The sequence below is a fragment of the Carcharhinus amblyrhynchos genome, chromosome 20, assembly GCF_965287045.1.
Source record: "Carcharhinus amblyrhynchos chromosome 20, sCarAmb.v2.hapA, whole genome shotgun sequence".
Classification (NCBI taxonomy): Eukaryota; Metazoa; Chordata; class Chondrichthyes; order Carcharhiniformes; family Carcharhinidae; genus Carcharhinus; species Carcharhinus amblyrhynchos.
In genome coordinates this window covers 45422903-45450845 of record NC_137343.1, presented here as the reverse complement: position 1 = coordinate 45450845, position 27943 = coordinate 45422903, and the positions used below count along the sequence as shown (strand labels likewise).

Below are 27943 nucleotides of genomic sequence, written 5' to 3'. Positions count from 1 at the left end.
GTGCAAGCAAATTGTTTATCTCAGGTGTGCACTGTGGCATTGTAGTTAGCACTGCTGCCTTAAAGTGCTAGAGACTCAGGATCAATTGCGGACTGGGGTCACTATAAGTATGACGTTTTCACATTCTCCCTGCGTCTACTTGTGCTTTCGCTTGCTGTTCCTTCAAAGTAGAAAAATGTGCAGCTTAACTCAATCGGTCACGCAAAATTATCCCTCAGCATCAGCGGGACTAGCAGGGTAACTGGGCCTGGTTCGAATTGTCAGCGTAGTTTCGATGGATGAAATGGCCTCCTCTGCATTTAGGGATTCTATGATTTCTCTACCGTTTCCAGGTTTTACACAACTACAGCAAAATTGTGTTATTCCTGCACTCCAATCCACTTACAGGAAGATAAATCTTGTAATTTGCCTACCTGATTCGTTGTTCTTGTTCTAAACTGCAATGTCACTGATCACCAATATTTATAGATTGCATTTGACCCGCTATTTACAGGAATACATTCGGAAGTAACCATGATAATGGTAAGCTTTTCAAGACATTGGAAGGTTCAGTTCAACAAATTCAAAGACCAGAACAGGAGCAAGAAAATGTGAAAAATACTCAACACAGCCTCTGTGAAGAAGAGCGGCTCACCTGATGAAGGAGCAGCGCTCCGAAAGCTGGTGATACCAAATAAACCTGTTTGACTTTAACCTGGTGTTGTGAGACTTCTTACTGTGCCCAACCCAATCCAACAGCGGCATCTCCACATTTGTGGAGAAGGAAAGAGTTTACGCTTCACGTCGATGTCCTTTCATGAAACAAACTTGAGAAATGCTTTGAAGTTTTAGTCAAGTTTAATCATTGAAAGTAAATAAAGTTTCAGCTCTGAGGCAGAAAAGTTAACAGCAATAACAATGGCCAGAAATCGGGAGATTACAGTCACCGTCACAGGTTTTAGGAGCCAATCTGATTGGTTGAGGTGAAAAGACGAATTTGCATTCCAACACAAGGGAACACCTTCTTGGTGACAGGGGTTATTAAAAGAGAGAGCGATTCAGACAGTTAGCCCATCTTGTCAAATAACTGGCAGAACTAGGTACCTCGGCAGACTTTTCACAATGACTGACTGGGTCCATGCGATCATTGTGTTCATTTTTGGCCTGGCATGTGAGTATTTAAAACGTCCGGTCGATGTAAATGCGCGTTTCCGAGGACTACTTCGGTGATTTTTCTAAAGTCGTCTTTTTTCTGTAATTAATTTGAGTAGCTTAACATTAATATTTGGAATCTCTTTTCTTTCAGTTTCTAACGCGGCGATTACAGTCAGTCAACCGCCTTCGAAATCTACTTCTCTCGGAGGAACCGTCCAAATAAGTTGCACCTTGTCTGGCGCCAGTTTAGGAAGCAGCAACATATATTGGTACCAGCAGAAATCTGAAAATGCCCCCCGGTACCTGCTTTATCACTGGGCTGGAGGCAGCACTAACAGAGCCCCGGGAGTTCCAGACCGATTTTCAGGTTCGGTATCCGGCAGCACGGGAACTTTAAGTATCGGTCAAGTTGAATCGGACGACACCGCAGAGTATTACTGTGCTATATGGAAAAACAGCTTGGGCTACTTCGGAGGCGGAACCAAGCTGGGCGTTGGCAGTGAGTAAATTCCCTTCTGTTCCATTGTTCAAAACTCGCGTCCAGTTCAAAACAAAACATTCCCTGGTTTTTTATTTGGAATATTTTGAAATGTTCTTTTAACAACACAGCCATGAATTCAATTTAACCTATACAAGGCGACCCTGCAAATAACGTTAATATTTGTCGCCTTCTAATTCGATAATGCTTTTTCACCTATCTGTCAGTCTGCTTTGAGTTGTCTTAGTTCAGGCAGAATAACAACAAGCCGCAAAATTCCTGTATCATCAGATCAGCGGAACGAACAAAGCGCTTTAATCCTAATGTGCCATCAAATGGCCTTGCAGAGAAAGGCAACATGTAGACCCCGGTAATGCCAATAAAGGTCTCAACGGTTTAAAATCCCGTTCCTTAAAGACTTTACCAAATCACAGTGCCTGTTGACACAAGTAAATAATGAGCACTTGCGCCAGTTACTTGAACTGATGGACCTCGCGTAGAAACAGCGCCTTATAAATAGCCCATCAAATATCGCAAGAGAAACAGGAAGGCAAAAAATGGACGGTAAATCAAACTAACTAACGCTCTGCATTAGGATCTCCTGCTAACTTTTCAAGTTTATTAATTAGTCACAAGTTTACACTGCTATGAAGTTACTTGAAATTCCCCACGTCGCCACACTTTAGCGCCTGTTGGGGTTAATGCACCGAACCAGCAAGCCTTTCCGAGTGGAAGGAAACCGGAGCACCCGGAGAAAACCAATGTAGACACAGGGAAAAACATGCAAACTCCTCACAGGCAGTGACCCTAGGCGGGAATCGAACCCGGTTGCCTGACGCTGTGAAGCAGACAAGCAAACCACTGTGCCATGGTGCCGCCCATTTTCAGTTGGAACTATTGCTACATTGAATATCCCGGATTTGATTTGAACTGCGGTTCAATCCGGAATGTTGATTTGAACAGGCAGTGCAGGATGATTGGCCGCTCATGAGGAAACACTTTCTATCGGACATTGTTTAATTACAAAGCTTTGAATTCACACGGCCACTGTAAGTTAGGCCTGTGTACTTCTCCGCTGAAGCGTATGCTGGGGTGTAAGTAAAACAGCGAATCACAGCCTAGTTTTCTCTGCAATGAATGAAACATGACCAAGTTTCACGACAGCGCAGAGTCTTTTTAAAACTAACATTGTGTGAACATGTTACATTATTAAATTTCATCATTGTGTTCCAACATTCACATTGCCAGATTGTCCTGTGTATTGAGCATGCGCCCCACAGGAATCTCCAATCACTTCCGCTGTTGAAATCTAATCTGAGTTTGTTGCTTATTTCGAGGCAGAGACCCGTAATCAGAGAAGGCAGATTGTGACCCAGTGTAACAATTCCACTATAGTAATGCTGTTCATCATATTTAACACTGACCTCTTCCACTAATTATGCAGTTAAATTCGTAAGACTGTCTCTTAGCTCTAAATCTCGCTCAGAAAGTTGCATCAATATAGCGCCTCCATACCAGCAGTATGAGAGCGGATTGCAACTCGGCCCAAAGTGTAACACGGTGGATGCTGGGTCGATGAAAGATTTTACATTCCCCCGACTCCTACTTCTGTCAACCTCAATGTAAACCTATCTGTCCGGAGATCACCATTGTTACTGTTGCACAAAGTCAAGACTTCCATCGTCCTCTCAAACAAAAGACGCACATTTAAGGACACAGCCCGTACTAACAAGTAGTTGCGTTTATTTCGTGGCTTGTATCCGAAACATATCAGAGTGTTTGCCGTAATATCTTTGTTAATGAGATCCGCAAAATGATCTGCGCGGCCACTTTTTCCCCATAGACGTTAGTGAGAACGATCACTGGTTAATCTGATTTCGCACAATGACGGTAGCCTGACGGCACTTCCTCCAAAACTGTAACACTTAGTGAGTTAGGTCCAACAATCGAGGATCCTGGTTTGATTCTAATCCAAAAGCTGTAACTACGGCCTTGAGCCACTTTCCCGTCGCTGGACTGCTGTACAGATAGCGCGGTCAGCTTCCCGTGTGGAGTTGAAACCGTCTGAGCCGAGAGGGGAGAACCTCGCAGGGAGAAACTGCCAGAGAAACTGTAACTACACTGCTCAGGATTATAACATCAAATTTCAGGAGTAAAAACATGAAGGTAAAACTGATCAACATTTCTTCCCATCGGAACACAATAGAGCAAATTTAATCTTTGTTCAGCTTTTCTAATACTATTTCTTATTTTAACTGGCAACGCAGATTCTCAATGTGGAAACACGGCAGCTAAAGATAACAGGGTTATTTTCAACAATGTATTATGAGCCAAGATGTCATTAATGGTGTTCTGAGACACATTGCGAAATATAAAGCGCATGTATTGAATTGTTGTCTATAACATTGAACAGAGTCAACTCCAGTTCAACCCCAGTCAGTCATTAAAAGTGAACTTCGCTTTTTAGATCCAAATGTCCCATCGATCTCCCTCCTTCACCGTTCCTCGGATAAACACACAAAGTAAAGGGATCTATTTATTGTATTTAATGAATGACAGGATTTAGATTTTTTTTGGAAAATCATAATGCGTCAACCAAATCAATTCTCCAACACTACTCAACCTATTTTATTTTTAAAACAGGTCCGCAGAAACCATCTGTCTCCCTCCTCCCACCTTCATCGGATCAAATCACCGCGAAGAACACGGCGACCCTGGTGTGTTTGGTGAGCGGTTTTAAACCGGGAGCTGCGGAGATTGAATGGACTATAGATGGCATCGTCAGGCGGAATGGGGTTGAGACCAGTCGGGTCCAGCAGGAGGCGGACAACACGTTCAGTGTGAGCAGTTATCTGACTCTGTCAGCCTTAGACTGGAAGTCACACGAGTTTTACTCCTGTCTGGTCAAACACGAGGCTCTAGCAAACCCACTTAAAACAACCGTCTCCAGATCCAGCTGTATGTAAATTCAGAAACTGCTGTCGGCCCAGCTGCGAATGTTTGTTCATTTCGGTTCATCTCTTTCATGTGACAAAAAGAGTAGAAATTGATCGTACTTCAGAAATTGAAGAAAATGGCCACCGCGGCTGGAGCTTCGGGTTTTAACAGTTGCTCTTTTAAAAGGGTCTTCAATCGGAACATTGCCGTGTTCAGTGAATCCTCGTTGTTTATCAATTTACATTTATGTATCCGATAATCATAATTAAACTGCAACAATTCGGTTATTGCAATTTAAGAGTCTACTTACTCTCAGACATTTAGATAAAAGTGTTCAATAAAATAATTAAGATCAAATGCAATACGACTCACCGTATCCTTTATTGCTATTTTCAAGGTCAGTCAAATCTAATACTTTTTCGGTATTATTCCGCCTTCCGTAACATGTTATATTGAAAACCTTTTATTTTCAGCTGTGGAATCTAAGCTATTGCTCGTACTCCCTGTTGGTGGGGTTACCGAGATGACCGGTACTACCCAAGCTTTAGAACATGCAAGACTCACGAAGCCAGTATCTCTGTATTAAAGACGTAACTTTATTTAAAGCAAAAGTCTCCAGGAGTTCGTCAAAGAGTTAAGTAGCTCTGACTTAGCGCAGCAAAACCTCTCCGATGAATCTAACATATGCAATCAAAAACAAATCAATCTTAGTTTTTTCACTTATGAATCATTTGCGCCTTTCAGTAACTTTGAATCAATTATTTTCCAGATGCACAAATCAACAGTAATACACGTCAGATACCCAACCACATTCTAACCCTCAGCATAATGGTATTTAATTAGTCCGAGAAATCTGGAAGGTAATTCTGTCTGGACTGAGTCTGCATCCTGGTTGCGTAAGTAACCTAAGACATTTAGCCCAGTGTTCAAATGAACGCTCTCACGGGTTCCCTTAAAGTTCACTGTACCCCCAACTAACTCGACACCCCGTCTGGACACCAGTCTATCTCGTCTGGACAATGAATAAACCTACTCATGATATATGATTAGGTGTTCGATATGTTCCTTCCATACAAAACTTTACTGATGGAACTTGCATATTTTCGAGGCCTAAGATTCTCACGACATTTGGCTTGCGGCAATGACTTTTATCATGATGCCTTGCGGTAAAATGATGTTTGACTAAAATGAACAATATTCCGTAAAATCAGTAACAATACATCCAAAATATCAGCACATGTGTTTTATAATCATAATCATTCAGTTGAATCCGGTACTGCATCTCATGTGCATAAATTGCTTCTTGTTAACCGATAAACTTATTTTAACAGTTATTTAACTGAATGCTGCTGGTTCCGTCAGTGCTTTAATGTCTACTGGTTCAAAAATCTTACCACCCCATTAAGGGTTCAACGTACACACTCTTTCATCAAATCTCAGAAACCTCTCTGTGAAACCTTATAGTGTTTAAAGCTCCTTGTATCTGGCTTCGCTCTATTACTCTGCTGACTTACACATTAAAGTTTTCTGGAAAAAAGACCCACCGCTGTTACAGAGTCTGGTGAAATGCGATGCCGTAATAGTGCAAGGCTCTTTATCAATTACCATTATGCATCAGATAATATTAATTAAAATGCAGCAAATCAAATCAGTCCAAGCAATATGCTCATTGCAGTTTCAGTTATGGATCAGTGTTAGGATCTCCAAATAAAGCTGATGAATAAATGAACTGACCTAAGATCAAATGCAATACGATTTTTCGTGACTCTTATTGATGAAGAAAATTTGCCAAATCTAATACTTCACAGGGATTAGTAAGGATAATTCAGTAAACAAGATGCAATTTTATCCGGAAACAAACTTCACCACTGTTATACAGTCAGGTGAAATACTCAAAGTCATAACACTTAACAGCACAGAAAGAAGCCCTTTGGCCCACCGTGACTGCACCGACCATCACAGACCTACCTATTGTAATCCCATTCCCATATACAGTATATTCAAAAGAGTCGTAAGATAGGAGTTTTGGGGTTTTCAGAGCTCAACAAATGAGGACCAAGAAATTCATGAGGTCAGAGCAAAGATTTGACTGGCAAGAGTCCTAAATACAGCTTGTAACTAAACATATTGAGATAAGAAGTTATCCATTGATATAAATGTGTGGTTAGCGGCAAAAGTTGGCGAAATCATAAGGAATTACGAAGGAGAATCAATCCAAAGATAATTAGAAATCAATGGTTCAGCCAGAACGAAGAAGTTAAATAAATCGGTATAAGAGAAGAAGTTGTAGATGTGAAAATAATGAGAATAAATCGTGACAAATCCCATGGGACTGAGGTTCCACAGCACATAGTTTAACCGAGGTAACTGCAAGGAGATATTGTAGTCAAACTTCCGGAATCCCTTGATTCTGCAATAGTTCTCGAAGGTTGGAATGTGGCAAAGTCAATCCTGAAATTTATGAAAGGAGGAAAAAAAATTGTGGAATCAGAGGACTGTGAGTCTAGCACCAAGCGCAGGCAAAAACCTAGAACTCTTTCTTGGCGGGGTTATAATAGCAGACTTTGAAAGTCAGTTTTTTGAGAATGTTACTGGAAAGAAGAATAAGGTGGGGTCAGCGGGTTTATTCGTATTTTTACAAAAAAACCGATAAATCAGGAACCACCACACACGTTTCATGGATAGAATTCGGACATGTGGGATTGGGTGCAATATCTGAGACTGAATTTAAATTGGTGAATGGACAGAAAACAGGAAACAGGAATAAATTGATCATTATCGCGTTGGCTGTGTTTAGAGGGCAGTGTTTGGACAGGATCAAGACTTGCACCCCAACAATGTGCATCATATTGATAATATTTTAATTTTCTACGCAGAGAACTGTGGAATCGCAGTCACTGTGATCATTCAAGCTGGTGATTTATTTTGACTTATTCAGCTAATCATCGAATTTGGGGATAGCGCAGGAAGGTGGTCTTGAGGTAGGTGATCTGTTCATGACCTTGCTGAATGGCGCAACAGATTCGAAGGGCAAAAGGTCATCTTCCTGCTCCTCTTTCTTATGTCCTCATGTCCAGGTTGTTAAGTGTTTCCTGGTGTTGATTACCGACGAAGGGAGTAGGAAGTAATTTAATTTTTATTCGGCTTGGCCCTCGTTGACCAATCACAAGATGAAGAAGATTGCTAAAGCCAGGTTAAAAACTGTCAGTGCAAAACTTTAATAGAAACAATGCAAGGTTTCAATCCATCTTTTGCTGGAGCGTGTGGCTGCTGATTTTGGCTTCATCACAGATATCCACATTCAATTGCACAGCCTGTTAGTCAATGCGCTGTTTGACCAAACACGGTTCTGAAAGCTGCAAACCTGCTCTATCTCCTGTGCCAGCTGAAGAACTCTGTCTAGGTTCTACAAATGACGGTACAGCCATTTAGCAATTAGATTGATGAATTCCATAGGCATTGGACAAAGAAAATTAAACCTGGTACATTGTTTCCTGGCCACTGAAACTGATTTATAGCATTTCAACAGAATTGCATTCTTTAATCATGCCATTCTGTTGACTATGACATCCTTCAGAAGAGTCATGAAACCGTGTCTGCCTATTGTGTCCCATGTAGATGTGAGTTTTACTGAAAGAACAGTATAGCACAGGAACTGGCCCTTCGGCCCACCAGTCTGTGCTGATGCAGATGCCTCTCGAATCTAATATTTTCTTGCCTTTACGTGGTTCATATCACTCCATTAAAGAAAATAAATCCATGAAATCAATCCATGAAAGTATTGGGTAAACAACCTTCCCTTCAATGAACATCACTGGAAATGATTTTGCTTTGATGACCTTTCTGCTTGTGAAAGTGAGATGTGCACAGATTTTTTTGCCCTGATCCCTATCACAACAGTGACTACACTTCAAAAGTATTCCATTGACTGTGAAGAGCCTCAGGACGCCCTGATATCGTGAAAGGCGCCATGTAATTGTAATGGGGAGAATTGTCAGGAGGAGAATTGTCAGGGGAAAGATGAGTTGAGTGGGATTTCACGGATCTCAATTCCAAAGCGCCAGTCAGTCTTGATCGGCCGAACCGCCTCCTTCTGTATGTACTACCGCTCCATGATTGCAAATCATAAGTTCGAGGGATGGTTTGGAATTGTGAGAGAGGAAGCGTCCAAAAATATTTTGTTTGCCGTGAAGAAATCGGGAGAAATAAATCCATGATCGCCTCATACTACTGAATGGTCTCTAAATAAAGGGATGTGTTCTTTTCAATTAATTTCTGGAACCAAGTGCTTCGAATTTTCCAGTGCGCCGTTAAGGAACAGACTCCACTTCGAGCAGTGCATGAACTCGACCCAGATTGATTCAGTCTCATGGATATGCCCAACACGTGACCTCTCCTATTCCCGGGTCCTGATATCGGCGCGCATTTGACACTCAATTCTCTGTAAATAACGTGCTTCCCAAATGAGAGCAAATGATGGCCAAACAGCCGTAAAAACCCAATAGGAGCGCATTGTTTTTCATTCATTGGTGGGACACGGACGTCGCTGGGTGGCCAGCACATATTCCCTATCCCTAGTTGCTCTTGATCAGAGGGCTGTTGCTGTGGCTCTTGTGTCACATTGAGGCCAGACCAGGCAAGGACGGCAGATTTCCTTCCCTAAAGGTACGTTAGTGAACCAGATGGGATTTTGCCGACAATCGTTTCATGGTCCTCATTCCCACATTTTTTTTATTAGCAACAGCTGCCGTTGCCGAATTCGAATCTCTGGCCACAGGACATCAGCTGGCTTTCTGGACTAATAGTGTAGCGATAATAGCACTCGGCCATCGATCCACAGCCTAATCAATTGCTTTCAAGAAATCTTACTTTAGGAAGTTGCAGGAACTCTGGCAGAAATATCCGAGAAAATGCTGAATACTGGGGAGGTGTCTGGGCACGGGACGTAAGCAGATTAACTCTTTTAATAGTAGTAAAAGTGATTCATGGAAACACATGTGGTGAGTCTGCCGCCCATTGGGTGGAAAAGTCGGGAAACATTTATTAGAAATAATATCATCGAGCATCCGTACAGAAAGCAGATCTACAAAGATAGGGCATTAGAGTCATGGCCGAGAATTCATTCACCTAACTTGTTGTGTTTCTTTGGTAAAGAGCCATGATAGTTGGAAAGTCTGGTACTTGGATTTCAGAGAGACATTTTATAAAGATCCTGCGGAAAGATTGGTACTGGAATTGAAGAATGCAGTAACGATTGGAAATATGTTACAATGGATAGTCTTACAGCCACTTGAAGAGGGGATGCACACGACTCCCCCATCAGACCTCTCCAAATCTGACCATAACAGACTTTTCGTTTTTGGGGCTGGAAGGGCGAGGTGGTGGGGAGGGGGGGGGGGGGGGGGGGGGCGGGTGGGGGGCGGGGGGCGTGGGGTTGGCGGGGTGGGGTGGGGGGGGGGCGGTAGCGGGTGGGAGGTGGTGGTGGTGCGGGGGAGGTGGAGCTGTTGTGGGTGGTGACCGGCGTCTAAAATGAAGATGAAGTTAGCAGCCTGTTCTTAAACGTTTATATGATGTTATCATATAACTTAATCTGGCTCGGCTCCATGCGTTTAAAACAGGAAAAAAGGTTAACTTGCGTGGATATAAAAACCCACCCAGATAAAGTGATGGACTATTTCACAAGATAACTCTCAATTTCGGAATATGATCACCTACACAGGAAAACACGTTGAATTACCAAGCTTTGCAGTAGTTCGCTGTTTCCTTAGCCAAATTAAAATTCAATGACAAAAGGAAAAGTAAAGCAAAAGTTCACTGAGATGGGTATTTTACTGGTATCTGTGGCAGATTTTCTTCATGCTGGTGTTGGGACTGCAGGAATTGAAGTTCATATAAAAGTGCATTTCCGCAAGGAATTTATTTTAAAATTGTCATCCGCCTTTTCCTAAAGCTGATGATTTTTGCACCCGCTCTTTTTTTCATTGTATAGGCACTGCCTCTGTGCTTAAACTGTAACAGAGAGAGGAACTTAACTGTGGAGAGAAGAGGAGTGGTCAGTCCCAGCTCGCGGACTCGAAGCATGAGGGCTGACATCTTTGTGGAGGCAGTTAAAGTCATATTTTCAATTCTCCAGAATAAGTTCTCAAAGTGGCTCAGTATTTTGCACTACTGCCTCACAGCGCCAGGGGCCCGTGTCACTAATTGTGCAGAATCTGCACTTTCTCTCCGTGTCTGCGTGGGTTTCCTCGGGTCCTCCATTTTCCGTCCACCGTCCCAAAGAGGTGCTGCTTTGGTGCATTGGCCATTCCAAATTCTACCTCAGTGTACCCGAATAGGCACTGCCGTATGGCAACAAACGGATTGCAGAGTGACTTCATTGCAGAGTTAATGTAAGCCTATTTGTGACACTAATAAATAAACTTAAACAATCGAATACAGTGTAGTAACCATAAGCTGGCATTCACTTACAAATCTATTGAATTGGATGTTGTTCAGGGAGGAAAGTTCTGAAATTTTTCAGATCGCGTAAGTAGTCTAATTTCTGCCTATAGTGCGTGTGTGAGTTTAGTAGTTCCTACATTTCACTGTTTTCGATCGTTACAGTGCTATTAGTGTATATATGTCGTTTTTATTGTATTTATTAGTGTTGTACTCCGACTGGGCTGTCCACTCTACTCGTTGGGTCTTGCACATTATTCCTCACACCGATCCGGTTTACACACCCATTTCTCGGTGCTTCAGTTTGGGACATCTTCGCAGATAACATCAGCCGGGTTCCTGACAACTGCAATCAACTCCAAACTATTGAATTTTCAAGAACTTGTGTTATTACACTATTAGGCTCTCTGCTTAAACTGCTCTATACATCTTCCTGAATGAGGTTTGTCTCGGCTTTTAATGACGGGCGAGTTTGTACTTTTTAATTTATTGTCTGTAAAAATGCTGTAATGCCGTTAGTTCCTTACAATGCTTGGTGACATCACAGCAGTGCGAATCGTAAGTATCTCTTAAATATTCACCCAGAGGATCCGGTTGGCTGCGAGGCTGTCGTGCCGCTGACCACTATTGAATCTGCTGCCTTAACGTTTACCACTGCAGGTTTCGGGTCTTCATCTCCCTGCTGCCGGACTCAGCTGTCTAGGGAGACAGGCACCAGGAGTATACGCGAGTCTCAGAAGTGGCAGCCCGATTGAAGTCAACATTTGACGGAACGGCCGTTGAAATCCCTTCAGTCCTCCGCCGGGCGCTTTCCAAAGTTCTAAATGAATTTAAAGGATTTCAAAACTAATTTCAAACATTTCAATTGTTTTCATGGGTCTGTACACGTTTAACATAATTTAAAGAACGTGGAAAGCGTTGAATTAAACCATAAAATGCTGACAGTAAAATAAATGGGGAAGTACATTTTAGAAAATTGTTACCTTAGCAAAGTAGAAATCAATCATTTAACTGACTTCAAAACGTGTTGCATCGCAGAATGTGAATCAGAATAAATTATTTCATAATTTAGTGGATGCAGGTCTCAAAATTCGGCTTTGTGAACTTGAAAGCAGGCATCGCCGCGTCTTCGGTAATGGAAGCTTGAAGTCGTCCAAGAAAAATCAATACCTCAGCCTGGAAAGAAATTGACAGGCAGTGATTGCAAGTGGAAGCGTGTCATTTATTTATAGGGGCCGTAAAACTATCAATGATTTGGGCGTCCTGCCAGGACATGGATATGAATCGATGATATTTGATCAAAAAAATCTTAGTTTGATTGTAGATAGTTAAAAGGCAATTGGATGTGCATGTTTCCTCATTTCATAAGTGTCGAAAATTCCAGTTGTTTGAAGGTAGTGCCGCCCTTGTTATCAACTGTAATCTCTAATCGTCGTTGGCACAATGTGGACGTATCAGTTTGTATTTGTACCATTAGGTTTGTCTCCATTAACTGTACAAAGGGTTTCAGAAGACAGGGTAGTAAGAAAACAAGGTTTTTTATTCATTTATGTATTGAGAAAATGGTTACCCATAATGCCCGGAAGCACTCTGTGACCTGGGCGGTGACGCCTTCCTGTTTGAGCTCACTGAGGTGCTCAGGTAACTGTTGGGAACCATTCAGGTCGGAGTAACCAGTGCTCAGACTAATTCTGGAATGCACAAACGATACGTCACTAACTGAGTGTTTGAACCATGTTAGAGCATGGAAAGTTTATTCATGTAATAAATATTTATAACCATTTCATTCTGACGGATTCAAAGGTGTCCTTTGGCAGATAAACTGGCGGTGTAGTGAGTGCCGTAAGAAATTCAATGCCTTGGAAGTTGAGCCTGGGCACGTGTATGGATTCACGCTGTTCCGTATAAAATATAAATCTTAGGTTACAGGGTCACGTGATATGAGCAGTTCCTCATTTAAGAAGATGTGGTAAATTTCAGTGGTATTGAGATGGTGCTGACTTCTCAACAAATGTTGTGTCTAATTTTCGTCCTCACAGAATGTTTTTTCTGTTTGCTTCCGGTAACGGGAGAAAGTGAATCAACATTTCCTTTCAGAAGGAACGGTTGCCCAGAATGTCAGGGGGCACCGTTTGCCCAGGGGCTGTTTTATCTTCCTGAATGACCGCACTGAACACCGGGAATTTGTCCGGTAACTGTGTGCGTGTGTGGTCGGGGGGGCGGAGGGGGGGGGGCGGACATTAATCCTGAAGTAATCTTTGTTCATTCTGGTGTTATAATGCACAAACGAAATGTCATTAACTAAATGTTTAAACGGTGTACGAGGAGGGAAGTTTATTTCATCCGATCAACAATTGCAAACATTTCCATCTGCTGGATTCACAGTTGTCCTTGGACATACCAGTAGGTCATGGTGGTGAGTCAGTGGAAGAGGTGCTCCTTGGGGAACAGGGCAGAGAGTTTCAGAGGAACGAGATGTCGAAACTGTGCTGGTGGAGGAGAAACAGCATCATCGAATGGAATAGGGGGATGTACAACCTGTGTGTGAAGGCAGGTGTAGAGATGCAGTGAGTCGTGTTCATTTTAAACATCCAAGTTCCTGAAAATGGGGCAATGTGTAAATACCAGGTCACGACTTTGAGGAACGCTGATGCCATGGCTTCAGTGGAAGGAAGTGCCACACCGCAGTCCAAACAGCAGGTGGCGAAGGTGCTGCAAATTTGCAAGTCCATGTTCCAGGGAATTCATTAACATGTGGGAAATGTCAGACCCAGTTTGAGAAATCAGAAAGGTCAACAGAATACGTGGCCCGCAACTTGCTGCCCGAATGCGACTGAAAGTCGATTATGCCCCGCACATGCGCGTCGGAACCCGATGCAAGTCTCGGCGCATGCGCAGACAAAGAGCAGCAAATTTGAACCTCCGATTGAGGTTTGCAAAGCTGCCGATATTGAAGCGTTGAGCTGCAATTGTACCAAAACCTCCGTCACCTGCGCTGATATTAAGTTAGTTTTTGCCCTTATTTATTTGCACACTTATTCTTTGGTCTAGCTGCAGCGAGTAGAGGCAGCAGAAATTCCATGGAGGATTAGAACATAACATAAGAACATAGGCATGACCTCCCTCGCACAAAAAAACCATACTGTCTATCGCTAATAAGACTATTCAGTTCTAAATGTGTACAGATCCTATCTCTAATTCACTTTGAAGTGAGGTAATTCACTTTGGTAGGAGCAACAGATGTGTCGAGTATAGGGCTAACGGGAGGACTTTGAATAGTGTGGATGAACAGAGGGATCTAGGTGTGTGTGTACATAGATCCCTGAAAGTTGGGAATCAAGTAGATAAGGTTGTTAAGAAGGCGTACGGTGTCTTGGCGTTTATTGGTAGGGGGATTGAATTTAGGAGTCGCAGTGTAATGTTGCAACTGTACACTACTCTAGTGCGGCCGCACTTGGAGTACTGTGTGCAGTTCTGGTCCCCGCATTACAAGAAGGATGTGGAGGCGTTGGAGAGGGTGCAGAGGAGGTTTACTAGGATGTTGCCTGGTATGGTGGGGAGGTCCTATGAGGAGAGACTGAGGGATTTAGGGTTGTTTTCGTTGGAAAGAAGGCGGCTAAGAGGGGATCTTATTGAAACATATAAGATGATTAGAGGTTTAGATAGGGTGGATAGTGATAGCCTTTTTCCTCGGATGGAGAAAGCTAGCACGAGGGGGCACGGCTTTAAATTAAGGGGGGGTAGCTACAGGACGGATGTCAGGGGTAGGTTCTTTACCCAGCGGGTGGTGAGGGATTGGAATGCCCTGCCTGCTGCAGTTGTAAATGCGTCTAGTTTGGGGGCGTTTAAGAGATCTCTGGATAGGTTTATGGACGAAAAGGGATTGGTATAGGCTAGTGGGTCATTGTTTTTGTAACTGGTCGGCGCAACATCGTGGGCCGAAGGGCCTGTTCTGCGCTGTAATGTTCTATGTTCTATGTTCTATAAGAAATAGGAGCAGGAGTAGGCCAACTAGCCCTTCGAGCCTGCACCCCCCATTCAATAAGATCATGGCTGATCTGTCGTGGCTCAGTTCCACATTCCCGCCCTCTCCCCATAACCCTTAATCCCCTCTCTTATCAAAAACCCATCAACCCGCGTCTTAAAAATATTTAGCGAGGCAGCCTCCACCACTTCAACGGGCAGAGAATTCCAGAGATTCACCACCCTTTGAGTGAAGAAGTTCCTCCTCAACTCTGTTCTAAACCGCCCCCCCCCCTTTATCTTGAGGCTGTGCCCCCTAGTCCTACTATCCTTTCTGAGCAGGAAGATTCTCTCCAACTCTATCCTATCCATCCCATTCATCATCTTATATGTCTCAATGAGATCTCCCCTCATTCTTCTAAGCTCTAACGAGTACATTTTTTTTGTAAAATATTTTAAAAAGATGTTTAACATATTTGGAATACAAGGAAAGGAAGAGAAAGATTTTAAAAAATGTTTTTACCATTTTGTCATGACAATAATTCTAGTGAAAAGCAGGTTCCTGTATAACTCGGTCGATGTTAGTGTCTGGTATAAATTTCAGGATTTGGATGTTCCAACATATTTGAAGCATTGTCTAACTCTATTCTAAGAGTTTCCCTAATTTAATGTTACAGAATACAGTGCGGATTGAAAATCTGGGGGCATGTTACACCACCGCTGGAAAGTTGTGCGTTTTGCTTTATTCTTAACTAAAGTTCTTTTTGAGCCTTTGATGCAGGCGTGGAAGAGTGAGTCTATTTATAACATCCAAAGCCTCTTCTGTCTTTTTCCCTTATCCCACTCCCCACTTTTCCCGCTCCCTCCTTCTCCTGCTCACCATTTTCTCACTCCAGTTTTCTCCATCCACCTTTTGCCCTCCTCCCTTTCCCCCTTCTGTTTTCCTCTTCCCCAATTTTCCCCTCCCCACATTCACCTCTTCATTTCACCCTCACCATTCCCCCTACCGTTTTACCATTCCCGTGTGCCCCCTCCCCATTTGCCCCTCCTTATTTCCTCCTCCCCATCTTTACCACTCCTTTTTATCCTCTCTCTTTTAACCCTCCCAATGTCACCTCTCCCCATATCCCCTCCCCTTCCCCTCCCCTCACACTCCCTCTCCTTCCTCTCCCCACCGCTGTTCATTTCCCTTGCTCACCTCCTTGTTTAGAGACAACAGACTGTTGTGTGAACGCAGGAAATATTTCACTAACGGTTGTTATAGAAACATAAATTTTATAAGAAACCTGATAAGATGAGTCAACAAACATGTCAGTGCAGCGACTGAAGTCAAATCTTCAGTTCAACATTAATGTGATAGCAATGTTTTCTACCTATGATATTACTTCTGTTGATAAATGTGTTCTATTAAACCATGAAATTCTACTCATATTTTATTGAACGAAACAAAGCATTTAAATTTGGTTTGACGCAAACGCTTTGTAAAAACACTCCGGACAATTAAATATGAGAATTAAAAGTCAATTGGGCAAGGTAGAAGAATACCAATGATGAACACATTTAGATTTTCCAAGGCCCAAAATGTGAAGTCCGTTTTGCTCAATCTTATGCAAATCATAGTCTGAGAAGCTCTGATATCTCAGTTTCCCAATGAAATGTACAGTTTCAATGTTCTAAATTAAAACACAGGAACACTTATACAGCTTTTACAATAACATAATGCAGAATGAAATTGTTTCTCAGACTTAGCACATTATAAAGTAAAACATATGAACATTTGAATGCGGACCATACATAAAGTTACATGTTAATATAATGCTGATTTAAATAGTACCTTCACAAATTTAGGAAAACTAATCCAACCTGTTTCTACATTAAATAATGCTCACTTTCAAACATTAAAATATTAATTCTGAACAACAGCATCAAGTACGTAAAATAATTAAACATTAAAAATGCTTCAACATTTTCAGAGAGCAATTTATTATGCTAGCTTTTACTTGAGAGGTTTCTCTTTATTAATTACAGCTCAGCAAATATGAAGACTCACGGAGACACTTATTGTGGTTGACGACATTCTTTATTGTCCAGGCGTGGTCAACATGGGTAGGAGAATGATTTGTGGAAGCCCAAATTATTCTTATTTACATTGTTAGCAGGATTACAATTATACATTTTTCAGAAATCATCTACCTGCCTACTCTGTTCATCCGAACCGGATGAGCCAATCATGTTAGTATGAATTATTCGGCCAGTATCATTTAACCCTCATATAGCATAAAAATACATAGATCCATACAGCCTGGGCGCCCTTGCCCACTGTCTCCTAACAGCCCTACATACATAAGTCCACAGAGTTCAAAAGTTCCTTTCCCACTGTCTACTAAGGAAATCTTTTATGGGAAAGTTGTATTATTCCATTCATTTGGCTGTCTGGGATTGCCCGAGCTATCTGAGACCCACGCTGATTAGAGAGTCATTTTCGATTTCACTTCGTGGCTGTAATATTTTCAATGAATGTGGTTCTTTTTACTCAACTCTGTTGTTGGCCAAGGTGTACAGAATATCCACAAATGCATGTTCATAATCTCTAACAGTGGTTATATGTTTTTCTATGCAAACTGTACCTTTGTGACTCCAGGTACTTTGTACCTTTTCTGCACAACATACATTCTAAATTAGGTTATCTTAATCGATTTAGTCTCAAATGGTCATAAACCCCTCCAAAAAACATACTTTTATAACAGCACGGAAATCCTTCCGTTTTCAATGTAAAATTGCAAATTACAAACTGGGCCTTAATGGGCGTTCCAAGTCTGCCCTCATCATTAGGGGGCCTGGTGAGGATTCTCCTGTGTTGCGCTGGTTCTTGAGGAGATGGTTTTGAGGCGGGAGGATGCTGCTCTGATTGGAAGTTCAGGTAAATTTTTCAAACCAAGTAAGGGCCCAAAATTTCCTTGTCCCATAAATTCCAATGGCCAATGTAGGGTCAGGCAAAATAGAAACAAATTGCACAGTTAGGTCTCCTGACCAACTGCGCCGATACTACCAATGTATGCAGCAGGCTCGAACACGCAACAAAGTCACCTGACCAGGCCCATGGTGTTGCAAGACACCCCTGAACCACACTTCCTTATGTTGCGGCCAGCCTAGTAATGCCCTTTGAGATACAGGTTCCAAAAGGCAGTTTTGCTTAGAAAAGGGCTCCCTGCTCTGAGAAAAGTTCGTATTTGCATTTCATTTTTATTGCTATTTCTTTTATATCGTTCATACAGATTGCTCACTCAACCCGTATTTCGTTAAATTTATTTCAATTATTGAATATGAATATCAGTTAATATGTAAAGTTGAACAAATGTTTTATTGGTTTCAAGTTGGTGAAAGTACTATTTAGTCATGGGATCATAGGGGTGAATTTTCCCTTTCCCGCTGCCACAAGATTCCTCGTGGTTGAGGAGTGAGCAATGGAAAGACCTGTTCACCTCTGGCAGTATTTTTCAGTTTTGAGTAGAGCACAGCCACACAATTCCGTCCACAGAACCTCTATAGTGTAGAATGGAGCCATTTCACCCATCCAGACAGCAACAACAACAATCCAACCCAGGCCAGTAGCCACCCCGTTCAGATACATTTGCCTGTGGGCAAGATTCACTTCCAGCAGGGATGCAGAAAAAGACGTCAATGGACGGGGCGGGGCCCCGGTGGCGCTGCGTTTCCTCTCCCTCCAACACTCCTACCTCTACCTTAACAAGTCTCCTGGCCGGAATAATGTAGGGGGAAATTATATGATAAAGGGTAAGCCTGTAAGGAGTATAGAGTCGCAGCGAGACCTCGGGGTGCAAGTGCACAAGTCTTTGAAAGTGGCAGTGCAAGTGGAGAGTGTGGTGAAGAAAGCCTATGGTATGTTAGCCTTTATAGGAAGGGGTATAGAATATAAGAGCTGGAGTGTAATGTTGCAGTTGACAGAACGTTGGTTAGGCCGCATTTGGAGTACTGCGTACAGTTCCGGTCGCCTTACTACCAGAAGGACGTGGAGACTGTGGAGAGAGTGCAGAGGAGGTTTACCAGGATGTTGCCTGGTATGGAAGGACTGGGGTATGAGGAAAGATTGAAGAAATTGGGGCTCTTTTCTCTTGAAAGACGCCGACTGAGGGGGGATCTAATAGAGGTATATAAGATTATGAAGGGTATAGATAGAGTAAACAGAGGTAAGCTATTTCCTATAATAGAGTCACGTAGGACAAGGGGCCATGGACTTAAGGTGAGGGGGGAGCGGTACAACACAGATATTAGAGGGAGGTTTTTCACACAGATGGTAGTGAGGGCATGGAATGCTCTGCCAAGTAAGGTGGTGGAGGCAAACACGCTAGAGTCCTTTAAGAGTAACTTAGACAGGCACATGACTGAGTTGGAGATGGGTGGATATAGGAGAACCTTTAAATAAGGGTTATTAGCATTGAGGTGTCCCTAGAAATGTAAATGGGTATAGTATGATAATAATGTTTTTCTCTTTTCATTCACAGGTTTTAAGTCGGCCCACCTCGTGTCCAACGAGGGCATACACGCGATGGGTCGTACTGGGGCTGCTTTTGGTTGTTCGAGATTGGCCCAGTGCTTCATGTCGTTAGTGTGTGCCTAAACTGGACAAGATACTGGGCAAGACGACAGCTCAGTGACTATCTCTGTTTGCTGTGCAGACACATGGATTTGGGCCAGTGTCTGTGGGAGTTTGCGCATTCTCCCCGTGCTTGCGTGGGTTTTCTCCGGGTGCTCCGGTTTCCTCCCACACCCCAAAGATGTGCTGTTAGGCTGATTGGCAGGAATAAATTGTCCCCAAATCAGTTTTCCCTCAATCTGGATGGCCATAAAACATTAGATAGGGGTCATGGACAGAGAGGTGGTGTTGAGATGGCAGCGTGGGCTCGTTGGGCCGAAGGGCCTGTTTCCCAGGCTGATTTTGTTCTTTTGTTCTTTGTTCTGAGGCATGTTCCATTTTTCATTGTTTATTCCGATTTGTTTAAGATTAATATTTCTGCATTGTTTATTTAAAGTATTCCATTATTCTAACATTCGAATGTTGCATTTTGACGTTTGACGTTTGAATAAATCATTTTAATCATTTTGTTAAGTTTAATGAAAGAAGATTATTAACCAAATGACAAAAATAATTTTATCACTGTAAAAGTTTAATCATGTTCACATTTATCTGAAATAACTATCTGAACTTGTCAAACATTTTTCAATAAAATATATTTCATAACTTTAGAAGCATAAAAAATGCAATCTGTTTTCTACTTTAAGAAAACACTTCTAATCTTTTTGTAGACAAGGAGGTAAGGGGGATGGAGGGCTGGAAGGAAGGAATGGATGCAAGTTTTGCAAGGGGCGTGTTTGGACATACGAATTAATCATTTTAACAGCTCATTGTCCAAAAGCAGCAGCTGCCAGGCGATTTAAAACTGCCATTGTGTCACCTGGAGCTCGGCCTCTCCATCAGGCTCCATGTTGACCTCGTCCAGCTTCCCCATTTCCGTAGGCAAATCATCTTCGCGGTGAATGCCCGCTCTATGCTGGAGGGCAAAGTTTAGCAATCGAGAACACGCGAGAAAAACCTTTGTCACGTTTCCTGGTGCATACTGTAACATGCCACCTGACCTGTCCAGCCAACGTCACTTCAGTAAGCCAATTACCCTGACCATCACCTGACGAGATGCTATCTGAGCACGGTTGTAACTATCCGGTGCTTCACGTTCGTCTTGTGGAATTTTATCATAAGCCGTGTCCTCAGTCGGTATCCCTTATCACCCAGTAACCATCCTGTCATTCCAGGTAATGCTGTCATGGTCAGATATTACATTGAACTCTCAATATTATGCATCTGTTGTACCTTTCAGCTCTTGGTATAAGTATATTAAGTTTGTTCAATAATTTCCAAACATATTAAGTTACAGCAATTACACACAACTCTTTGTAAAATACATATTAATGTTTGAACGAGATTAGACGTGTTAAATATAACACAATACATTCAACTAACAGATATTAAAATTTGAAAGAACTACAAAGTTACAAATGCTAATTATAGCCCATAATTCTAAACTTACAATGTCAAAGATGTTGCATGGTGTGAAATAAAATGATTTCCCTTAAACATCAGAAGTTAAACGAGACTGATTCAATAAATATGGCTGAAAGATTTAGTATTTGCTTTTTCCTGGACAGCAGGACTTTGAATTTAAGGAATGGAGCTGATAATTTCAATTGCTGGGGAGGTGGATAGTTCCATACAGATAATTGTTCAACCTTGACGTTTTACTTTACTGCCTTAAGATCGTGTGTCCTTTATTCCATATCCAGTTTGACTGTGATGCCAAGATCAAGTCATGTGATGCGTTTGTGTCCCAGAATTCAGCAAAACACCAGGTTGGGTTGACACACTTCGATTGTGTGCACACTAATCTAAAACTGAGAATTAAACTTCAATTTCCCTACAACGGCGACGGTGAGAGTACACATGGAGTATTGTGTGCTGTTTTGGTGTCCCTATCTGACGAAGGACGTCCTTGTTATAGAGGGGTAAAGCGATGGTTTAGCAGGATGATTCCTGGGAAGGAGTCTGTCGTACGAGGACAGACTACGTCGGTGAGGATTATATTCACTGGAGTTTAGAAGAATGAGAGGAGATCTCATAAAAACTTCCGAAATTCTAGCAGGGTTAGGCAGGGTAGATTCAGAATGAATGTTCCCGATGGTTTCGGAGTCCAGAACGAGGGGGTCATAGTTTGAGGATAAGGGGTAAACCGTTTAGAACTGAGGTGAGGAGAAATTTCTTCACCCAGAGTGGTGAATGCGTGGAATTCACTACCACAGAATGTAGTTGAGGCCAAAACGTTCTCGGATTTTATTAAAATATTAGATATAGCTTTTGGGGCTGAAGGCATCCAGGGATATGGGGGAAGGGAGATCCATTCAGGATTCAACAGGATATTGAATTGGATGATCAGCCATGGTCAAAATGAATGGAGGAACAAACTCGAAGGGCGCAATTCCCTACTCCTGCTTCTAGTTTCTATGTTTCACTGATACCTTGACTCTCTCGACATCTCCACTGCAAAAACTCACAGCTGTAGGGTGGGAGAATGATGTTTCTGTATTTTCTTCTTTTAAGTTGTGCTTTTAATCTTTAGCAAAACTTATGTTTACTTTTCACGGTGTTTGTGTTCCCTACAGCTGTGTTATTTATCTTTGTTATTCAGTGAAAATTTGGAATTGTATTTTCACTACAATGTCTGCGCTTAATTCAACTCTGTTGTGCCTGTTCTACAGTAGCTGTAGTCATTGTAACATATCGATAAAGTTAATTAATGAAGTTGCAAAACGTTAAATATTTCAAAACATCGCAAATTAACACTATGTTCCTGTCATTTTGCAGCACTAACGGTTTTTCAACGAGCATTTGATGATAAAATGAACTAATCTTTAACTCATTAAAAATTCAAAGAGTGGTGACCGAACTGACTCAGACTCTCATCGTATAGCAACACCGTGTCCGAGGAATTAATGAAATTATATCCTTCCTAAGCGTGCAAGCAAATTGTTTATCTCAGGTGTGCACTGTGGCATTGTAGTTAGCACTGCTGCCTTAAAGTGCTAGAGACTCAGGATCAATTGCGGACTGGGGTCACCATAAGTATGACGTTTTCACATTCTCCCTGCGTCTACTTGTGCTTTCGCTTGCTGTTCCTTCAAAGTAGAAAAATGTGCAGCTTAACTCAATCGGTCACGCAAAATTATCCCTCAGCATCAGCGGGACTAGCAGGGTAACTGGGCCTGGTTGGAATTGTCAGCGTAGTTTCGATGGATGAAATGGCCTCCTCTGCATTTAGGGATTCTATGATTTCTCTACCGTTCCCAGGTTTGACACAACTACAGCAAAATTGTGTTATTCCTGCACTCCAATCCACTTACAGGAAGATAAATCTTGTCATTTGCCTACCTGATTCGTTGTACTTGTTCTAAACTGCAATGTCACTGATCACCAATATTTATAGATTGCATTTGACCCGCTATTTACAGGAATACATTCGGAAGTAACCATGATAATGGTAAGCTTTTCAAGACATTGGAAGGTTCAGTTCAACAAATTCAAAGACCAGAACAGGAGCAAGAAAATGTGAAAAATACTCAACACAGCCTCTGTGAAGAAGAGCGGCTCACCTGATGAAGGAGCAGCGCTCCGAAAGCTGGTGATACCAAATAAACCTGTTTGACTTTAACCTGGTGTTGTGAGACTTCTTACTGTGCCCACCCCAATCCAACAGCGGCATCTCCACATTTGTGGAGAAGGAAAGAGTTTACGTTTCAGATCGATGTCCTTTCATGAAACAAACTTGAGAAATGCTTTGAAGTTTTAGTCAACTTTAATCATTGAAAGTAAATAAAGTTTCAGCTCTGAGACAGAAAAGTTAACAGCAATAACAATGGCCAGAAATCGGGAGATTACAGTCACCGTCACAGGTTTTAGGAGCCAATCTGATTGGTTGAGATGAAAAGACGAATTTGCATTCCAACCCAAGGGAACACCTTCTTGGTGACACGGGTTATTAAAAGAGAGAGAGATTCAGACAGTTAGCCCATCTTGTCAAATAACTGGCAGAACTCAGTACCTCGGCAGACTTTTCACAATGACTGACTGGGTCCATGCGATCATTGTGTTCATTTTTGGCCTGGCATGTGAGTATTTAAAACGTCCGGTCGATGTAAATGCGCGTTTCCTAGGACTACTTCGGTGATTTTTCTAAAGTCGTCTTTTTTCTGTAATTAATTTGAGTAGCTTAACATTAATATTTGGAATCTCTTTTCTTTCAGTTTCTAACGCGGCGATTACAGTCAGTCAACCGCCTTCGAAATCTACTTCTCTTGGAGGAACCGTCCAAATAAGTTGCACCTTGTCTGGCGCCAGTTTAGGAAGCAGCAACATATATTGGTACCAGCAGAAATCTGAAAATGCCCCCCGGTACCTGCTTTATCACTGGGCTGGAAGCAGCACTTACAGAGCCCCGGGAGTTCCAGACCGATTTTCAGGTTCGGTATCCGGTAACACGGGAACTTTAAGTATCGGTCAAGTTGAATCGGAGGACACCGCAGAGTATTTCTGTGCTATATGGAAAAGCAGCATGTACTACTTCGGAGGCGGAACCAAGCTGGGCGTTGGCAGTGAGTAAATTCCCTTCTGTTCCATTGTTCAAAACTCGCGTCCAGTTCAAAACAAAACATTCCCTGGTTTTTTATTTGGAATATTTTGAAATGTTCTTTTAACAACACAGCCATGAATTCAATTTAACCTATACAAGCTGACCCTGCGAATAACGTTAATATTTGTCGCCCTCCAATTCGATAATGCTTTTTGATCTATCTGTCAGTCTGCTTTGAGTTGTTTTAGTTCAGGCAGAATAACAACAAGCCGCAAAATTCCTGAATCATCAGATCAGCGGAACGAACAAAGCGCTTTAATCCTCATGTGCCATCAAATGACCTTGCAGAGAAAGGCAACATGTAGACCCCGGTAATGCCAATAAAGGTCTCAACGGTTTAAAATCCCGTTCCTTAAAGACTTTACCAAATCACAGTGCCTGTTGACACAAGTAAATAATGAGCACTTGCGCCAGTTACTTGAACTGATGGACCTCGCGTAGAAACAGCGCCTTATAAATAGCCCATCAAATATCGCAAGAGAAACAGGAAGGCAAAAAATGGACGGTAAATCAAACTAACTAACGCTCTGCATTAGGATCTCCTGCTAACTTTTCAAGTTTATTAATTAGTCACAAGTTTACACTGCAATGAAGTGACTTGAAATTCCCCACGTCGCCACACTTTAGCGCCTGTTGGGGTTAATGCACCGAACCAGCAAGCCTTTCCGAGTGGAAGGAAACCGGAGCACCCAGAGAAAACCCATGTAGACACAAGGAAAAACATGCAAACTCCTCACAGGCAGTGACCCGAGGCGGGAATCGAACCCGGTTGCTTGACGCTGTGAAGCAGTCATGCAAACCACTGTGCCATGGTGCCGCCCATTTTCAGATGGAACTATTGCTACATTGAATATCCCGGATTTGATTTGAACTGCGGTTCAATCCGGAATGTTGATTTGAACAGACAGTGCAGGATGATTGGCCGCTCATGAGGAAACACTTTCTATCGGACATTGTTTAATTACAAAGCTTTGAATTCACATGGCCACCGTAAATTAGGCCTGTGCAATTCTCCGCTGAAGCTTATGCTGGGTTGCAAGTAAAATAGCGAATCACTGCCTAGTTTTCTCTGCAATGAATGAAACATGACCAAGTTTCACGACAGCGCAGAGTCTTTTTAAAACTAACATCGTGTGAACATGTTACATTATTAAATTTCATCCTTGTGCTCCAACGTTCACATTGCCAGATTGTCCTGTGTATTGAGCATGCGCCCCACAGGAATCTCCAATCACTCCTGCCATTGAAATCTGATCTGAGTTTGTTGCTTATCTCGAGGCAGAGACCCGTAATCAGAGAAGACAGAATGTGACCCAGTGTAACAATTCCACTATAGTAATGCTGTTCATCATATTTAACACTGACTTCTTCCACTAATTATGCAGTCGAAGTCGTAAGATTGTCTCTTATCTCTAAATCTCGCTCAGAAAGTTGCATCAATATCGCGCCTCCATACCAGCAGTATGAGAGCGGATTGCAACTCGGCCCAAAGTGTAACACGGTGGATGCTGGGTCGATGAAAGATTTTACATTTCCCCGACTCCTACTTCTGTCAACCTCAATGTAAACCTATCTGTCCAGAGATCATCATTGTTACACTGCTGCACAAAGTCAAGACTTCCATCGTCCTCTCAAACAAAAGACGCACATTTAAGGACACAGCCCATACTAACAAGTAGTTGCGTTTATTTCGTGGCTTGTATCCGAAACATATCAGAGTGTTTGCCGTAATATTTTTGTGAATGAGATCCGCAAAATGATCTCCGCGGCCACTTTTTCCCCGTAGACGGTAGTGAGACCGATCACTGGTTAATCTGATTTCGCACAATGACGATAGCCTGACGGCACTTCCTCCAAAACTGTAACACGTAGTGAGTTAGGTCCAACAATCGAGGATCTTGGTTTAATTCTAATCCAAAAGCTGTAACTACGGCCTGAGCCACTTTCCCGTCGCTGGACTGCTGTCCAGATAGCGCGGTCAGCTTCCCGTGTGGAGTTGAAACCGTCTGAGCCGAGAGGGGAGAACCTCGCAGGGAGAAACTGCCAGAGAAACTGTAACTACACTGCTCAGGATTATAACATCAAATTTCATCAGTAAAAACATGAAGGTAAAACTGATCAACATTTCTTCCCATCGGAACACAATGGAGCAAATTTAATCTATGTTCAGCTTTTCTAATACTATTTCTTATTTTAACTGGCAACGCAGATTCTCAATGTGGAAACACGGCAGCTAAAAATAACAGGGTTATTTTCAACAATGTATTATGAGCCAAGATGTCATTAATGGTATTCTGAGACACATTGCGAAATATAATGCGCATGTATTGAATTGTTGTCTATAAAATTGAACAGAGTCAACTCCAGTTCAACCCCAGTCAGTCATTAAAAGTGAACTTCGCTTTTTAGATCCAAATGTCCCATCGATCTCCCTCCTTCACCGTTCCTCGGATGAACACACAAAGTAAAGGGATCTATTTATTGTATTTAATGAATGACAGGATTTAGATTTTTTTTGGAAAATCATAATGCGTCAACCAAATCAATTCTCCAACACTACTCAACCTATTTTATTTTTAAAACAGGTCCGCAGAAACCATCTGTCTCCCTCCTCCCACCTTCATCGGATCAAATCACCGCGAAGAACACGGCGACCCTGGTGTGTTTGGTGAGCGGTTTTAAACCGGGAGCTGCGGAGATTCAATGGACTATAGATGGCATCGTCAGGCGGAATGGGGTTGAGACCAGTCGGGTCCAGCAGGAGGCGGACAACACGTTCAGTGTGAGCAGTTATCTGACTCTGTCAGCCTTAGACTGGAAGTCACACGAGCTTTACTCCTGTCTGGTCAAACACGAGGTTCTAGCAAACCCACTTAAAACAACCGTCTCCAGATCCAGCTGTATGTAAATTCAGAAACTGCTGTCGGCCCAGCTGCGAATGTTTGTTCATTTCGGTTCATCTCTTTCATGTGACAAAAAGAGTAGAAATTGATCGTACTTCAGAAATTGAAGAAAATGGCCACCGCGGCTGGAGCTTCGGGTTTTAACAGTTGCTCTTTTAAAAGGGTCTTCAATCGGAACATTGCCGTGTTCAGTGAATCCTCGTTGTTTATCAATTTACATTTATGTATCCGATAATCATAATTAAACTGCAACAATTCGGTTATTGCAATTTAAGAGTCTACTTACTCTCAGACATTTAGATAAAACTGTTCAATAAAATAATTAAGATCAAATGCAATACGACTCACCGTATCCTTTATTGCTATTTTCAAGGTCAGTCAAATCTAATACTTTTTCGGTATTATTCCGCCTTCCGTAACATGTTATATTGAAAACCTTTTATTTTCAGCTGTGGAATCTAAGCTATTGCTCGTACTCCCTGTTGGTGGGGTTACCGAGATGACCGGTACTACCCAAGCTTTAGAACATGCAAGACTCACGAAGCCAGTATCTCTGTATTAAAGACGTAACTTTATTTAAAGCAAAAGTCTCCAGGAGTTCGTCAAAGAGTTAAGTAGCTCTGACTTAGCGCAGCAAAACCTCTCCGATGAATCTAACATATGCAATCAAAAACAAATCAATCTTAGTTTTTTCACTTATGAATCATTTGCGCCTTTCAGTAACTTTGAATCAATTATTTTCCAGATGCACAAATCAACAGTAATACACGTCAGATACCCAACCACATTCTAACCCTCAGCATAATGGTATTTAATTAGTCCGAGAAATCTGGAAG

At 42.2% G+C, this 27943-nt stretch overlaps 1 gene segment (V, D, J or C); it reads left to right on the top strand.

Annotated features, from left to right (window-relative positions):
* The first annotated feature begins 1065 nt into the window (after positions 1-1065).
* LOC145356196 (Ig heavy chain C region-like) lies at positions 1066-27112 on the top strand. The segment is given in 7 exon segments: positions 1066-1150; positions 1286-1633; positions 4256-4570; positions 5023-5079; positions 23561-23683; positions 23819-24166; positions 26790-27112. Coding segments are annotated over 7 exon segments (1563 nt in total).
* Positions 27113-27943: the final 831 nt, after the last annotated feature.